This window comes from Lolium rigidum, chromosome 5 (genome assembly GCF_022539505.1).
Source record: "Lolium rigidum isolate FL_2022 chromosome 5, APGP_CSIRO_Lrig_0.1, whole genome shotgun sequence".
NCBI classification, from domain to species: domain Eukaryota; kingdom Viridiplantae; phylum Streptophyta; class Magnoliopsida; order Poales; family Poaceae; genus Lolium; species Lolium rigidum.
Genome location: NC_061512.1, coordinates 95577843 through 95596402, shown reverse-complemented (window position 1 = coordinate 95596402; position 18560 = coordinate 95577843). Strand labels below are relative to the sequence as shown.

Genomic DNA, 18560 nt, shown 5'->3' with positions numbered 1-18560 from the left:
TGCGGGGGAAGGCATCACGGGGGATGCCAGTGTCGGCGAAGCCTCCACGACGGTCAAGATGGAGGCGCGGATGCAAGGGGGCTTATTCTTTCACCCATTTCTGTGGCGGCGCCGATGCGTAGTCGCGCTGGGCTTCTTCGCCTCTCTCCCCCTGGCGGCTGGTGCGCAGAGTATGGCAGGGGAGACCACGTCCTCGTTGTCGGCAACGGGAATGGCGGCTGGCCGAGCCGACATGGGACGTGACAAGGGGAGCGAAAGGGGCGGGAATAGCGATCGACCACACTAGGAGGAGGCGTCTCGTGGTGTGTGGGGTTTCTTGGGCGCGAGAGAGGTCGGAGGAGGCCTCCATAGTCGTTGCGGTGGCCAAAGTCACCGAATATGGAAGGCTAGGTCACACACGGAACCTCCCACACAGCAGTTAGCCTCTCCCACGCACCATTCGACTCGTTTTAGGATTTTTAGGCCGCGGCCTTTGGATTGGCAATATACCAATTGGATGCAAAAAAAATCTCAGTTGTCTAAATTGTTTAGGGGCATGGGGAGCACTTTTAGCAACGCTTTTGGAGCAACTTTTTTTAGCCAAATTTCTAAAATTTCAGGTTTTAGCAACCGGTGGCAAATATATAAAGGTTGTTGAAGATGTTGTAAATAAATACTTAAGCAATTAACTCAATGTTCAAACTTCAACTCTAAGAAAGCGCCTGGACTGAAATTCGATGGCACTCAAATGTGGACCCTTTAAACGATCTAACTCCTTTCATTTCATTCTATTGATATGTCTCATAGGAAAACTCAAAACTGATCCCATGTGCATACACATCGGGTATGTACAGAACATCCTTTAGAAAGTAAAAAATTTAGGAAAAAATGTAAAGGGACACTTCTATGTGTACACGTAAAGTTTCACATAAAACTAACAATTTTTGTGGCCTCTGGAAAAATTATCTTTCTTCCACAAGGCGCAGAACATGTCAGTTTTTTTTGTTGAAACAACTTTGTGAGCATGTAACATGTCAAGATTTACATGGGGCATTTTTTATATTTATTTAAAAAAATTAAATATGTTTAAAATACATTTCAAATAAATGATGCACATGCACCCGGGAGCAGAAACACCTTTTCCTTCTCTCTTATAAAGCAAAACTCACTAATCAGTGATAATCTCTCTCAATGTGCAAGTTATTCTTTTAACTTAAAAATGCAAGCTATTCACTTCGTCTTATTCTTTTTGCCAGCCATATCATCGTACTAATATTTATTAATTATAATCTATCATGTAAACTATCTACACCATCCATTCTTTATACATTCTGTTGTCCATATCATTATAATTCTTAAACATCAAATAGTATATAGTCTATTAAATTTAGCATCTGAACTATTTTCAGCAATTAATTTATGTCCTTGTGGTTAACTCCAAGAATGAGGTCACATTGTAGAACAGCATGATGTTAAAATGTCCATTAGTTAATTACTTAGAGAACGTTCTCTAGATAGCCTTAATCGAACGCCCTTCATTTTATCCAATCCCTATACGTGGTCCGTCTTCCCTCCAAAAACGAACCCAAGCTCGCCATGGCCATGGCCATGGCCTCTACCTCCTCCTCCTCTCTCGCTAGCCTCAACTACCCCCATTTTCTACCCACCAAGCTCGTCCCCCATTCCAAACCCTTCAAGCTTCCCATACCAGCGAGAGCTCCCTCCTGCGCTCTCGCCGACGCTGACGCCGCCGCGGTCACCCCCGGTACGACCCAGGTGGAGCTCCGGCCGGACTCAAAGAACGCGCCCGCGCTCTCCGCGGAGATATGCCGTCTCGTGCGTGCGGGACGATTCCGCTCCGCGCTCTCTCTCCTTGACCATCTATCCCACCGCGGCGTCCCCGCGAGGCCCCTCCGCCTTCACCGCTCTCCTGTCCGCATGCCGCTCCCTGGCCCACGCCCGCCAGATCCACGCGCACCTCCGTGTCCACGGCCTTGACTCCAACGAATTTCTTCTGGCCAGGCTCATCGAGCTCTACCTTACGGTCGGTGCCGCCGACGACGCCCGCAAGGTGCTCGACGGTTTGCCTCGGGCCAGTGCCTTCTCCTGGAACGCATTACTCCATGGGCATGTTCGCCGTGGCCGAGGGGAGGCAGGGAATGCTGTTGCAGGCGAGTTTGCAAAGATGCGCGCTGCTGGGGCCAACGCCAACGAGTACACATACGGGTGCATCCTCAAGTCCATCTCTGGGAGTGCCAGGCCATCAATGGCTATGGCTACTGCCACACACGCAATGCTGGTCAAGAACGCATTTGCAGGTGCGCCAGGTATGCTCATGACTGGTCTCATGGATGTGTACTTCCGGTGCGGGAAGGTAAAGCTGGCAATGATGGTCTTTGAGGAAATGCCAGAGAGGGATGTGGTGGCATGGGGCGCAGCGATTTCTGGGTTCGCACACAAGGGGATGAAGAGGGAGGCGTTGGAGCATTTCCGGTGGATGGTGGACAACGGGATCAAGGTGAACTCAGTGGTGCTCACCTCGATCGTGCCAGTTATTGGCGATTTACGTGCGCGCAACTTGGGTAGGGAGATTCATGGCTTGGTGCTCAAGAAGTTTCCAGACCGTAAAGATGTAGCAAAGATCCACGCAGGGCTGGTAGACATGTACTGCAAGTGTGGCGATTTGGCCTCTGGGAGGCGAGTATTCTATAGCACCAAGAAGAGGAATGCTGTCTCATGGACCGCGCTAATGTCTGGGTATGCATCCAATGGGAGGCCAGATCAGGCTCTGAGGTGCATTGTTTGGATGCAGCAAGAAGGAGTCAGGCCAGATCTTGTTGCGGTGGGTACTGTCCTCCCAGTATGCACAAAGTTGCGGGCATTGAGCGAGGGGAAAGAAATCCATGCATATGCTCTGAGGAGGTGGTTCCTGCCAAATGTCCCATTATGCACTTCCCTGATCACCATGTATGGTGCATGCTGTCATTTGGATTACTCTCGCAGGGTGTTTCATGTTATGGACAAGAAAACTGTACGGGCTTGGACTGCACTGGTTGATGCTTACCTAAAGAATGGAGACCCTTCAACTGCTATTGAAGTGTTTAGATCAATGTTGCTGTCCAACCGTCGGCCTGATGCTGTTGCCATCACCAGGATGTTGAGTGCCTACTCTGATATTGGGGCATTGCAACCCGGCAAGGAAGTTCATGGTCAGGTGTTGAAGTTACGGATGGAACCTCTCCCGTTAGTTGCTGCGGAACTTATTAACATGTATGGCAGGTGTGGGGATCTCAAGGGAGCACAGAGGGTGTTCAATCGCATAGAGTCCAAGGGATCCCTGACTTGCACTGCAATAATAGAAGCTTATGCAATCAACCAGCGACACAAGGAGGCACTCGATCTCTTTGCATGGATGCTGTCAAACAAATTTGTCCCAAATAATGTCACCTTCAATGTGGTTCTGAGAATCTGTGATGCAGCAGGATTGCATGATGAAGCTCTTGAAATTTTTGACTCCATGGTGCAAGAGTACAACCTGGAAGCATCTGAAGAGAATTATGACTGCATCATCCGCCTTCTTACGGGTGCTGGCAGGACTTCTGAAGCTCAGCGGTTTGCTGATCTGAAAGGTGCTCTGTTTAGTTTACCAGATCCGATTTAGGACTTTGAAGAGCAGTAATTTTGTACATGTGATTTTCTTCCTACCTTCAAATATTTATTGCAAAATTTGTCAAAACCATACTGGCAAGGATTAGTAGCTTAGAACTCGGAGACAAGGAACATTGTTTGTTACCAACTAGTAATGCTATAATTACTTGGTCAATAATTCAGTATTGATTTCAACTGCAGCACATCAAGTTTTGAATACTAAATAATATTATTGCCTTTATTTCCTCAACAACATGACTGTCAGCATGAGAAACTTGGGTTTATGGCTCACTTGTTTGTTTCAGTTTGTTTTTTGTCAGGACTCATGCATGAGTCTCACACATTAAAAGTGTAAATTTTGTTGCAATGCTAAATAAGCCATAATAATTAGGGTTAGCAACTTAGATTTTGTTCTAGCAATACAGTGTTATTGTAGAAATGTTTAGCTAGTAATCTAATTTTCTAAATTTTCTTTACCTTTTATATTGACATAGTAATTCAGCAGCTAACAGTGATTTGGCAAGTCCTATCCGCAAAAGGAGTAGTATAAAATACTAAGAAACATAACTGTTGACTATTTTTAGAACAGAATATAGCTGATAACTATTTTTAGCTCTCGAAAATCCCTCCTATCCATTGCTTCGTTGTCTGTAACTTCTAATGGTTTGTTACTATTAAAAAACTTCTAATGGTTTGCAGCATTTCCTTTTGAGATTTTTTTTCATTTTTTTCCTTGTTGTGTTAGGAAAGAAATAAAGGAGGAATTTCAGATAAAACTTCATTGATGTGATATCTGTATCTTCTACCCTGGTCTTCTGGATTCAATTTCATTTTGTATTGCTGCTTCTCACCGCTCCTCCCTGTCCAAGGACTAATGGGGAGTAGGCGCCATGATGTTTTCTTGCAAGGAGAAAACAGACTGATACCAGGTTCTTGGTTCTTGTTATTGGCATGTGCCTTCACACCAAGCTGAAATTTTCAGAGTTCAGCTGCCTTTTAAAGGTGAGAAGTATGTCATTTTTGTGTTCCATTACCTACTTATCTGGATTTGACATAATTTTGTGAGTTACAAATCATGGGCAATTTTTCCATATTGGTTGGTATCATATAATTATACGAAAGGATTTTTTTTACCGTTTCCAGCCTTAATTGGTGTTACCTTGAGGTTCACTTTAACATTGTTTTCAAGGATTCAGTAACTCTCAAATTTTATTTGGATTTATGCCACTTCATTTCTTCAAACATGGATTGCTTTATTATGTAAGAAATAAACATGTAGTTTGTTTTCTAAGAATACCATGCAAGTGGAAAACCTCATATGATGTTGTCATTGTTTGGTTAAGAATATGATCAGCTTTGGCAAGACTGAGAATTCAGGCAATGGTCATTTCTTGTAATGTGCAGATATTGGCTAGAAAGGCTGCACAGATTGGTCTCAATCTGGTTCACTGGTTCAAGAAGGCATCACATGTACTTATGGGCTGCCTTTGCTCCAAAGGCACCAAAGATCATGCTGATGCCACTTCCGAAACGACAGAAGCATCAAGAAAAGATGACTCTAAGACTGCATCAGGTACAAACGATGGTAGCAAAGTCATGCCAGATGTTGAAGAGAAGGTGGTTGTAGGTTTTGATGCTAGGATAAGCAGTAGTAACATTGCAGATTTGAAAGGGCTCTCAGGTGAGCATGTTGTTGCTGGGTGGCCAGCTTGGCTTACAAATGTTGCACCTAAAGCAGTAGAAGGCTGGTTGCCGCGCCGGGCCGATTCATTTGAGAAATTAGACAAGGTGAAGAACTGATTTAATGGTGTGGATTATGTGTTTTAGAATTTTTCTGACTTAAATTACTTGAATAATTGAATGGTTTCTTTTGAGTTGTAGATTGGACAAGGAACTTACAGTATTGTGTATAAAGCTCGAGATCTTGAAACAGGGAAGATTGTTGCACTCAAAAAGGTGAGGTTCATCAACATGGATCCTGAAAGTGTTCGCTTTATGGCTAGAGAAATCCATATTCTTCGGAGACTGGATCATCCAAATATCATAAAGCTTGAAGGAATTGTAACATCCCGTGTATCACAAACCCTGTATCTTGTTTTTGAATACATGGAACATGACCTTTCCGGTCTTATTGCAACTCCAGGCCTGAAACTCACCGAGCCACAGGTGGTTATCGTCCCACTCTTGCATTGAATAGTTATAAGAAACTTATATGACTAAAACAATTAAACATGATTATCAGATAAAATGCTTCGTTCAACAGCTGCTTCATGGCCTTGGTCATTGCCACAAAAATGGAGTTCTGCATCGAGACATCAAAGGCTCGAACCTCTTGATTGACAGCAACGGAGTACTGAAGATTGCAGATTTTGGCCTGGCAATATCGTATGACCCCGACAACCCGCAACCACTAACTAGCCGAGTTGTGACATTGTGGTACAGACCACCAGAGCTTTTACTTGGTGCCACAGAGTATGGTGTTGCTGTAGATATGTGGAGCACAGGGTGTATTGTGGCAGAACTCTTTTCTGGCAAACCAATCATGCCAGGAAGAACCGAGGTATCTCTTATTTTACCTCTGGAGATCCAGAATAAACCATGTCAGTTAACTTTCATATTTTTAGCTGGTTGAGGTCTCCAGTCTTTTTGTGGTAATGGTGTCCTAGGTGGAGCAAATTCACAAGATCTTTAAACTTTGTGGGTCTCCAATGGATGACTATTGCAAGAAATCAAAGGTGCCAGAAACAGCAATGTTCAAGCCTCAGCAGCAATATAGGCGGTGTGTTGCTGAGACTTTCAAAGTTTTTCCTCCTTCCGCTGTAGTTCTCATAGACTCCTTGCTTTCATTAGAACCAGAAGTTCGTGGAACAGCTTCCTCAGCTCTTCAGAGTGATGTAAGTTTCATATGCTATCATAAGAATCATTTTTTACTTCTCTGGAAGTTTAACATATTAGTATTACCAGTATAGTTAAAATTACACTTTTGTTAGTATATTGCGGAATCAAACTAGGCCAGATTACATTCTCAAGGGGAAATAAATCAGTGGTGACCTTAACTGCCACTGTTTTTTGAACTCTCCTTGTGTGACTGTGTGCACCCATAGTATTTTGCTTGTGCGGATATCTCTGGATCTGTAGCACTTATCCATGTTTCAAATATCTTTCAGTTTCTTACAACAGAGCCGTTTGCCTGCGACCCTTCAGACCTACCAAAACTTCCAGCAAGCAAAGAATATGATGTTAGACTCAGGCAAGAGGAAGCTAAGAGGTACACTTGCCAACACCACCATTTCTTGTTCCATCCAGATTCGCTGTGCACCTTGTTGGGCAGTTAAATGAAATACCAGCACTCTGCGTTCATGTTCTTGCAGGCAAAGAAAGACAGCTTTAGGTGGACGTGGAACTGAATCTTTCAAACCAGGAAATGAGAATCATGTAACCAGTCGTGCTGTAAATTGTGCTGCCGAGTCAAAGGTGGGTATGATTGCGATTCAGGACTGTTGCTCAAGTTTCCAAATTAAAAGAAATCAAATCATTTGTCTGTTCTATTGGTTCTAATTCTGTACTGCTGTCAGATTTTATGCTTCCTAAAACATCGGCACATTCATTAAAAAAATTAGCCCCAAAATGGCGGCTTTGTCATTTCCCTTGAAGCACATTACTTTATCTCCTAAAGGCAAGCACCTTAAGAAGTACATTTCACCAAGTGCATATCCTTGTGACCCAGCAGGAAAACGCACATACCAGTTCAAAGAGCAACAGTATGAAGTTCAACCCAGAGGACAGTGTGCCTGGGTTCCGGGTGGAGCCACGTCCGTTGCCAACCACGGTGCAGGTTCCTGAATTTGGCTCAACACGGAACATGGGAGATTACAACGATGGCACGACGGTGCCTGGTCGTGCCTGCAGTTCTGTACATGTCGCAAATACATCTACCTCAAGGGAAAAGGCATCATCACATTCACATATACCACAGTTTGGTGCGACAGACCTCACGAATGCAGCTGAGGTTACCAATCAGAATCAGCCACCTGATATACCTACATCATCTCACAAGAACCCCCAGAGGTAAAGGACACCATTAGTAGGGAAGTATCGAATATTTTTCTTTCATCTCACGTGGCTCGTGCCGTTGCCTTTCTGTGTGGCCAGAACCATGGAAGGAAGTTCAGAAGGATCCACCACTCAGGGCCATTGGTGCCGCCAGGAGGGAACATCGAGGACATGCTCAAGGAGCACGAGAGGCACATCCAAGAGGCGGTGCGAAAGGCACGCCTCAGGCAAGGTGCAGGTAGCCAGGTAAACATGGAGTAGCTGAAAGGTCCTTAGGGAGCTCTGCAAACACGGACCAGATTTCAGAGGTGCCAACACCACATTCTTATGCAAAGCTGCCGTTTCCAGTTGCTGCAGTCCCTGTGTAGAGTTTTAGCATGTAATAGTGTGTTCTAAGATAGGATACTCAGTTGTTTGAGGGCAGAGCATGGCTGAATTTATAGATCTCTGTTTGCACCTTTTCCTTGTATCCCTAGGCTTATAGGTCTTCCGTGTATCCCTAGGTTTCAAAACACATGTCATTAGAAAGTTTAGATGTTCTACTTTCTAGGGAGCGCAGGCCCTATAAATCGGGACCGAGTGAGTACAAACAATTTAGAATGAGGGATTGAAGTAATTAATGTCAGTTTAGAATTGTGCAGTTCTGGGACGACTTTCTACCTTAATTATCATACATGCGCCTTGTCTGAAAAGATCATGGACAGCTTTACTGCAACGACGCTCCAGAGCATTGTGCCGCAATCATTTACAATCACATTACAACACTTCCCCGCTGGCTGTCTGGGTAATCAAGGCGGAGAAGATGGAGATCTTGGGCGGCTCAGGCCCAAATTCGAAACCAAATCCTGAACACAGTCTCAGCCTCTCAGGCAAGTGGTGCTCAAGGCCTCAAACGCTATGAGGGAAAGCCGCGGGAACTCAATTTCTCAAAGTTCTTCCTTTTCAACGCTAAGGAGCTCGAGCTGATGGAATTCGGTGTCCATGACCGTTGTTCCACCGACAAGTGGCATAGACGCCTGCCACCTGCGGTTGGATAGCAGAGCTTCTCCAGCTGCTCAATTTTATTTTAGGTCAGGCATCACCTGTGATGATTTTGCGTGCCATGATTTTCTCTCCATTCCTAACTCCCCTTCGGTGGATCTTGGTGTGCATATTTGTTACCCAACGATAAATAGGCAGCGAGCCCTCAAGTTAGTCAACGAGTGCTTTTTTATTTTATGAGAGCAACCACATATTTCATTAATCGAAAACCAAGTTACATGAAACAACACATGTGGAAACTAAAAGACAAACCGGGATAAAATGATTATCCTGAATTTGCAGATAAAATCCTAAAAGATCAAGAAATATAAAACGATCTCTAGGGTTTCCTGCAAGCACCGTAGCCAGCGGCCGCTGTTCAATTCCAACACCGCCGAGACGAACGCAAGAAGAGACGCCGAGCCTCCACCTTTGCAAGATCCGCTTTGTGAGTCGATGAACAGCCTGCTGCAAGCAACGAGGCACATGTCGCTGTGGCACGTCAACCGGGGGACGTTCCCGTGCTGTCTTGGACCAAGATACGCCGTCTCCCATCGACGAAGTCGGAGAAGAACAGCATATCCACCACCTCCGGACCAACATCTTCGCTCCAGAAGAACCACCTCACCCCAGCCCCCAGCGTCGTCGTGGACAATGACAAACGCCAGTGACACGTCGAGAAACAGATCTCGCCAGATCTGAAGAACGGCGAGAAAACCAAGCTACCGACCTGAAAGATCGACAAGCACACATTGCCAACAACTCCGAGACACCGCCGTGAAGGTCGCCGACGGTGTGGAAGTGGAGTCGAGGCAGATTTATTTGTCCGGGCGCCGCTCCCACCACCCAACGACGCACCATAGCAGACAAGCCCTAACTACAAAACAGAGGAGGAATGAGATCCCCTCCCCCTCCTGCCGCTGGAGCGGCAAACGGAGGAAAAGAGGCCTAGAGCTCACACCGGTGGAGATGGGATCTGGTGCCCGCCGCCTGGGAGAAAGGAGCAGGGGCAAAACGTTTCGTACCTCCCTGAGGAACGCAAGGCTTAGTCAACGAGTGCTTATGCAGATGCGCTGCCCTCTACTAGCTCCTTTCTCAAACATTCGCTATGGAAACCAGCCTTCAGGTTGCTATGCGCCAAGGTTTGAGCTCCATTCATGACTGAGAATTGCGAAAAGCACGATTGCAGAAGCAAAAGAAGCTTGGTTGCTAATGCGCATGCGATTCCTGGCTCCTTTCTATACGCAAACTCCTGACTGAACCGAAGTCCAAACTTCAAATCCTTTCTATATGTAAATTCCTGACTGAACCTAAGTCCAAACTTCAAAAGGAACAAGGCCAGCATCCTATTCTATATTCCTTCCTCGTCGTCAGACAACTCCAATAAAGCATGACTGAAGTCCATATAAAACGTGTCAAAGAGCAAAGCCTATTTTTTAGAGCATATAACTGTCATCGATTGACCAGCATTACTTACGAATTGAATTTGATATCCGTGTTATTTGAATAGCAAGAATCTGGAAAGGCAGATGAAACATACTTTCTTGCTCCTGCATCATTCTTGCTATAAGGGCATCTAAGGAACTAATCAAAAGTTGCCAAAGATAAGACTTGAAAAGGAGTTTACTTGTCCCGCTAATGCTACTTCCACTATCTCATAAAGAGGAAATATGATCCATAAACCTCCCTTCATAAAGTTTTTAGAGCTACAGCTCATTTATGTTCACTTAGCCTTGCCCTTCTCCTGGGTAGCTTGCTGGTCCTTTGCATTCTCCTGGGCAGGTTGCTGCTGGACAGGCTGAATTCGTTCATAGCGTTTCCTTGTCAGTGTCTCCCCTTTAAGAGCAGCGACGTATCTGTCATTTGTGTCCTCTTTCCTTTGTATCTCACCGAGAAACTCTGCCAGCCTCTCCCTGTTCACTTGTCCCATCATCTGTTGTTCAATGGTTCCATAAGTTAGTGGAAATGAAATAAACAAAACTTCAGGAGAAGCACTAACAGACCACAACAAAATGTGCATGACAGATGCACCTGGAAGCTGGAAAGATAGAAAGATACAGAGGAAAGAATTGGATATATGGTCTGTCAGGAAGTAAAAATAAAGTTAAAACCTTTAGCTGTGCAAATAGATGTCAAGCACTTTGTTGGGAGTGAAGAGTTACATATGCTGAACTGATAACTAGACAATGGTTGGCAACATCCACCTAATATAAATTCTTTGCACAACAATTTCTTACAGATGCTTTGGAAAAATGCAGCAAACATTCAACCATGGTATGGACTGGACAAGGAACATATTAAATGGCAACAAATTGTTAGGGTATCAAACTTCGTCAAAGTTCATCCACCTGGATATTCTAGGAGTATTACTTATTTAAGCTGCACACCCTTTTCCCACAAAGGTACTCTAGAAGCATATTTTGATAGTATCTACATGCACAACCATCTCTTACAGATTGTTTGCAGGGACCAAAAATTCAAAGTACTCAATCAAACACAACAATAATACAGGCCGCACACGGCATTTCCAGACAGAGTAATGGCAGCATATGGCATCAAACCAACAACCCCTAAGAAACTCTTTATATCTCGAAATTGTTTGTACCATAGCGACTGTCTATGTATTTCCAATATGAACTTCTCATTTTCCCTGATTTATGTAAGATAGTGCATCTCCGTTTGAAGTAATGGGAATGTGGACAACCAGGTTCGGGTAGCCATCATAAAAAAATCAATAAGTGGATAAAAGATTGTAGCTAAGTAATGGGAATGGGGATGACCTGGTCCAAATAGCCACCACCAATTTGTTTTTCAATACTTGGGACACAAATTCATAGCTATCACCAGATAAACATGTATAGTGTAAATTTAGATGGTAAAGAAGGCAATTGTCAATCACATCAGGTATTATATGGTCCACACGTCAATATTGGTCTGTACTGTCCAAATAAACATTCATGAATGATATTTTCCAAATAAGAAATGAGCTTCTTTGCCCCTTCACTCACTTCTGAATGAAGGTCACATGATGATATGTATGATTATGCACATTTCGACTAACTAAAAGCGAGTATTAGAAACCACCATTGACATACACAAAAAAATATTTATTCATAGGTGAAAGACATGCACAAGTCTTGCATATACCACAATAGTTTCCACACAAGATTATGCTGCTACTTCACAAGAGGCAAATGATTTCTCAATGCAAATCTTGCCACCCTTAACAAGTTGCACCATGAAACTGCTATTGCACGGATAAACAGTTTGAATAAGGCTTCCTTCCCTTTCTTCAGCTCATCAACTTGGGAAACTTTCACATCGAATTTGAACTTTCAATTCCACATCAGAACACTTCCCACTTAAATCCCCTACTTGCAACTCAATTCCTTTTCTTCCAATGTCATGTTGCTCAAACAGTGAAGTAAGTAAGAACCGAAAACTTCAACTCACTCAAATATGCACACCGACTTCAACTTGATTCACGAAAAATCACTAGTGACAGCACAATGCGGAGAGGTATATCACATTGGCACAAGTGCACAACAAGGCAGCACTTGAGAAAAGGTACTCAGATCGTGCTCCAGCATCAACACTGGCAAAAGGTATAAGAACACACCCCATATGAAGGGGGAGGACACGAATGGAGAGAAAGACTTACGGGAATAATGTACTCAGTTTGCTATTAGACAGCCCAAAACGAGCAGATGAGATCACAAGGCTGCTGAATCAAAGGCATCACATGTGCACAAGTGCGCCATCGAGCATGCTAAACCCGTAAGTGCTAAGCAGTTTTAGCAAGGTGCAGAGCGACCTGCTAATTCCTGGACGCAGCGGCAGCTTTCTTTTGCTACTCCCGACGCTTGGCAACGAGGGCCATCACTGAGGCTGCCTAATTCACTGTTCTTCCCGGCTAGAGGAAAAAAGGGCCCTTGATGGTTCCGACGATGAATTGGAGACAACTTAAGATGAGATTGACACTAGGGGTTTGATACAGAAAACAAATTCTATTAAGATTTGTTTGCAATGATCAAGTCGATTCTGTAGGGAGGTGGTTTGGGTAGAATTGGATAGAAAGAAAGGAACCAGAACCATGGTCCTTTTTTTCTTTTGGAATTGCTACCAGGAGAAGGGGTACAGCGTTTGGTCTGTTTTGTTGATTAATCTTGAGGGGGAAGATAGTGTAGCTGTTTTTCTTAAATCGAATCCACATATCGAAAACTGAGGTGGCCTTTAGTGGTGGAGGAGGAAGATATGATGTGGGATGAAAGGACATGCGTCAAAATCACCATCACCACTAACTCCCCTTCGATAGTAAGGAGATAAGAGGTCTTTCACATATTGTTAACTACCAATACTGAAGCAGGTTTGTCCTAGGACCATATATTCTACTAAAGAATACTGGTCAACTGTGTAACTAGAACTCAAGTAGTGGACATGTTTCTTGAAGGCATTCCAGTCTATCTGTACATAAAAAAACTGCAATCCACTAGAGTGTATATCCAAAATCATGTATAGCAAAGCATGCCACAGAGCAAGGTCTAGAAAACTACTCCCTCCATTCCCATTTATAAGGCACATGCAGAAAACTACTCCCTACATTCCCATTTATAAGGCACATGCAAGATTTTCATTTGACCAAAAAATGGTATAAAGTAAATAAAAGATTATCTGATGAAAAGTTCATATCATTAGAAAGTGTTTTTCAATATGAATCTAAATGAGATATTATTGCTCAACTTTTTGGTCAAAGGTTCGTCACAAAAAGCTCGTGCGCCTTACAAATAGGAGGGAGTAACACAACAGATGCATACAAATTAGGTTGTAATATAACGATGTACTTAAATTACTTGTACCTAGGGGTGCATGTTCGGTTAATTCAACAGATGCATACAAGTTAGGTTGTAATATAACGATGTACTTAAATTACATGTACCTAGGGGTGCATGTTTGGTTAATTTGGTAAATGCGGTTATTTGATAAATACGGTTTCAGTACTTCAGAAAACATGCTATGAATTGAGAACAGGGTTAGGTTTTGGTAAATGCCAAACTACTTCAGTACGGTTCCGGTAATTACTATATTAACCAAAGTTGACATGAATTTTAGAACGACACGATAACTGCACATCATACTATCACACATTGCAACCTGTGTTGTCTAGAAATTCTCTAACTAATAACTATCGAGTAAGAAGTGTTCTGGACCAAGAAAAAACAAGAGCAAAGTGTCCAGCACTCCATTAGGCATCTACATCAGTGAGGAGCCCAAGCACAACACAGCAATCAATACCACATCAGTGTCTGTGTAACGATCTAGTCCTCAAATTTTCCATGCATGTATATTGTGTATGAAGATTAATTAGAATACATGGCAAGCACAAGTCCACGTACAACATAGTTCTTTACACATTAGGTGCATATGAGTTGGACCGTCATGCTCAGACATTAACACAGCCTTGCATGAAAGTTCATGTCCAGAGAGACTGGTTGTACTAGTAGGTTGCTATGTTTCTTTTGTTTCAGGGGATAATAGTACTGCTACGCAGTAGACACAGTACCGTGAGACTGAAACCAGAAGGCCCATTACGGGCAGCCCACACCAGAAGGGATCAGGAAGTCCAGGACAAATGGGGCCTATCTGGTTAGTTCGGTAGAAACCAATCTGTGTCAGTTTTGTACTGATATAACCGAAGCTTCAGCCGTTACGAACTTATGAACCACACTGTTAACCATATACCAGACTATCTAACGTATTCAGTTTGGTTCCTCGGTTTGGTAGCCATATGCCCAGCCCTAGTTGTATGTGAAATATTTAGTAATCAAGATTCAGCAATCGTGGTGGTGTCTATGACTTTTAGGGATCTCATGAACCTTACCAGCAAAACACATAGATAACCAAACCATTCGACAGTAGCACTATATGAATACCATTCGACAGTAGCACTATATGAATTAATTTACTTCCTCACTAACGCCAGTTTCTTACTTTGTTCTGGACCCTGTTACACTATAGCTGTTCAGTGGTGCTTCTTAATCAAGGATGAATTTTACACGTAATTCCTAATGTGTAGCAGCAGAATAAACCATCATTAGAACAACCTAAAATTGTAATACTAGCCATATCTCAAAGATTTGCAATTAGTATGTTATATTGTTCTTCTGGTTGCATCTTCACCGCAATTGAACAATGTATTATGCATAAAAGAAACTCACACGCCATGTTCCATCCAAAGCATATAGTGTTCTTCTGCTAAGCTTGGCTGCACTCAAAGCTTGCGCAGGCTACAATCCTGAGCTAGCTCCGCCACTGGCACTAGATATGGGTACAGCACAAAAATACAAAACAAGAATACCATTACTGTGGAACAGACCATGCTAATTTCTCTAATCTTTAACACCCACCTTTCTCTCACGACAAGTGTCGCATGTATCCCCATTCTATTGACATTTTACTTGTTTTGACAAATTTTGGCTGAATATCACTTAACATGTCCATTAGTTACAACTTCACAGGATCATTGGTAATGTTTCAGCAAGTAACTACAGCTTTCTTTTGTTTGAACTATGCATCAAATGATCTGAAGAAGGTACACAGCACAATGGTTGTTGAAACCCTGTTAGCCAGAGATACCCAACCAGGCCTAGGTATCTTGTGCCAAGCCTTAGTTACTACTTACTTCTAGAAATTGGGCAATCAGTGAGGTGTGCACAAGTCTGCTCACTCCAAGCCGACGCAGGTAGATTTGCCCTGGCCTAGCGCACGCTTGGGATGGCACAATCGCATGATTTTGCTCGTCAGGTGGGCAGTTAGACTTCATGTTCAATGAGTAAAAGGAAAGAACCAACCCAGAAAAGCTGGAATGCTTACGCAGCCCAACACCAAGTGTTCTTGGTGTTATAATCGCGTGAGTTTTAGATATATGGCTGACAATAATCGCCCAGAACGAATCCTGCCAATCGTCATGCCTCTCAAGACGAGCTCTCCAGTTCTTATCCATGACATCGAATCTTGGAATGTGGACAAACAGAAAATCTAAAGAAGATAGATCGCTAGCGCGTACATTCGAAATGCTTGCTACGATGTGTCGATGTGGCAATAAGAACATATACACGACAGAGCAGAACCGTGCCTCACCGATGGGAGTCGTGGAGTTCTCCGTCCGATCACAAGAAATCAGAGCATGCTTCTGCTAATCGAGACGCGGGGGTGGGGAAGGGGGGTTGCGAATTCACGCACCGTGGTCTCCGGGCGGGCGTTGGAGCGGAGGTGGGCCTCGAGCTTGTCGTTGCGGGAGCTGGTGAGCTGCATCACGCCGTAGCCCACCACGCCGGGGACGACGCCGCAGAGCGCCGCGAAGGTGAAGAAGAAGGGCTTCGAATCCCGCGTCCGCCCCACCAGCCACCGCCATGCCGAGCTCTTCTCCCACAGGATCGACATCTCTCGTCCCTCTCTCTCTCTCTCGCCGCCTTCTTCTGTCCACTTTCAGACTTCTCTAGGGTTACCAATTTTTAAGGGGATTTTACTTTTTGCTAGGAGATTATCGGAAACTCATGTCAAACACAAAAAAAGGAGTATCGAAAACTCTTTAGTTCCCAGATGTATAAGTTGAAACTTTTATAAAAAGTTCTACATGTACATCCCCACAATATGTATATATTCGTCAAGTTTCATGAAAAAATAATATATGTGGTGTAGGTGAAAACGAGAAAAATTATCATGCGAAAAGCCTTATTTTTTGCACCTACCTTTGTCATTTTTACACACACCCACAACAAGTTGATTTTCATGAAACGAATTTATGAGCGTGTAGCACATGAAGATGTACATGTGAATTTTTTGTTTCAATTTTTCTAATATTTTAAAATGTGTCTACAATGATGCATATCAATGTAAAGGGAGCATGCTCTCATGTGCCAAAACATCATTCTCAGAGGAGTATATTTTACCAAAATAACTGTGACCGATCTAAAGGAATGGCTGAATGAACGACATTTGATGACTAATGTGCCGCGTGAACACCTTCATCGTGCCAACAATCGTATGAATCATTTTGCTGATGGGCTGGTGGGCGACTGGGTTTATTTATGTCTGCATCCCTACATCCAGTCCTTCGTTAGCCATGCGATCCAACGCTAAGTTGGCCTTCCGCTATTTCGGTCTGTTCCAAGCGGAACAAACAGTGAGCGATTGTTCTTACAAGCTGAAGCTGCTGGAGGAGTCCAAGCTACACCCCGTTTTCCATGTGTCGCAGTCGCGCAAAGGAGTTCCTCCATCGCTGGTGCGTCAAGAACTTCCTCAAGTGGATGATTGCCAACCTCATCTTCAAGTACCGCAACAAGTGCTTAAGACTTGCCAAGTTCAGCGTCGCCACAAGTGTAACACCCCAAAAATCCAAAGCAATGAAGAAAGTCAATTTCCCTTATTCCAAAATTTTGAGCCAACAAAAACTTGGTTTGATTTAAATTTTGTGCATAGTGTTCATGCATGAATGTTTTGATGTTGCCATGATTATTGTTTAGAGTTGTGGGAAATACCTCTGAACCCAAAACAATAACTTTTGAGTCAAAAAAAAAGCAAAACAAATAAAAATAAAAATAAAAATCAAGGCACATGTGATAATGGTCATTTTTGACTTTTTTAGTCTGATGCCTACTTTCAGCCCCTATGGTTATTATTTTCTAAATCAAGCACCATAATCTTTTTGCCCAGATCACAAGTCCACATGAAAGTGAGTAACTTGGTGTTGACCAACTTTGCTGAGTCACTCTCAAATACTTATAATAAGCATCCAAAGTGGAAACCTTAAAACATAATTAAGATCACCTCAAATTTGATTTTCATCAAACCAATCTCATTTTGCAAACCAATGCCACCAAGAGATGTCAAATAATATTAAAGTCACTCCCATGAAATATTTTGGCAAAATTCAAAATAAAATCTCTTGCGGCCATTGGGTCGAACACCTTGTGTGCATGAATCAGATAAGTGCACACACCCTAAAATCCGTTGGGTTTAAGCCTAAACCATAGCTCCATTTGTCATTCTTAGTGCCCCCTTGAACCCTCTGAACAATGGCATGCCTTTGCACCACTGCTCACTGGAGAATCATGACAATGCCATGCACATGTCACTCACCATGACCTCATCCATGCCACTCTTCTCTCCTCTCTTCCCTGGCTCACCTCACCTTGTCCACTAGGCTTGCCTCAGCACAGTGAACACGCTAGTACACTTCCCTGGCCAAGGAGAGCCCTGCACTGCCCAGCCCAAGACGTGCCCACGTCACCCAGGCATGCCACGACCGGCATGGTCGCGACGCCAGCGTGCGCACGGGCGCCCACGGTGCCCCGTCGCCTCAGCCCTCGCCTCGCCATCAGCGCCCGCCCGCACCCTCACCTCACTCGCAGGAGCATGCCAGACATCGTCACCAGCTCTCCCGTCTGTCGCTGTCGCGCTTGTCGATGACGTCCGCCACAGTACCGCCGGACGCGTCAAGCTCCCCATTGTAATTGACCACCGTTTCCTGTGTGAAGACGCTCATGATGATCGCCATGACGCCCTGAACAGCACCCCATCCTCGCCCATGCCTCTCACCGCCCGTAGCACCACCTCACCGTCCGCCCCCGTGACCTCCCGCAGCTGCTCAATGAGCTTATAAAAGGAGCACGCCCCGGCCCTCTTTCTCCACACCATCTCACTCCACTCCTCTCCACCGACCCTCCTCAAGCAATGCCCCAGTCCCAATTTCACCCATCGAGCCCCAATTGTTGGCCGGAGACCCGCCGAGACGGGGAGAAGGTGGAGCTAGAGTTCTGAGAGCACCCCCGGAGCTGCCGCGACCACCATCTGCTTCCTCT

The 18560-nt window shown here is 44.1% G+C and overlaps 1 protein-coding gene and 2 pseudogenes across 1 annotated transcript; 2 read left to right on the top strand and 1 right to left on the bottom strand.

Moving 5' to 3' along the window:
* Positions 1-1575: 1575 nt before the first annotated feature.
* On the top strand, positions 1576-3715 carry LOC124656188 (annotated as a pseudogene).
* A 1292-nt stretch (positions 3716-5007) lies between these two features.
* LOC124658130 lies at positions 5008-8240 on the top strand (annotated as a pseudogene).
* Positions 8241-10150: 1910 nt separating this feature from the next.
* On the bottom strand, positions 10151-16241 carry LOC124658128. The gene is made up of 2 exons (XM_047196553.1): positions 15940-16241; positions 10151-10633 (listed from the first exon to the last, which is right to left on the bottom strand). The coding sequence occupies exons 1-2, from the start codon at positions 16138-16140 to the stop codon at positions 10424-10426; spliced, it is 411 nt and encodes a 136-aa protein (XP_047052509.1). The 5' UTR covers positions 16141-16241; the 3' UTR covers positions 10151-10423.
* Between the last annotated feature and the right edge of the window lie 2319 nt (positions 16242-18560).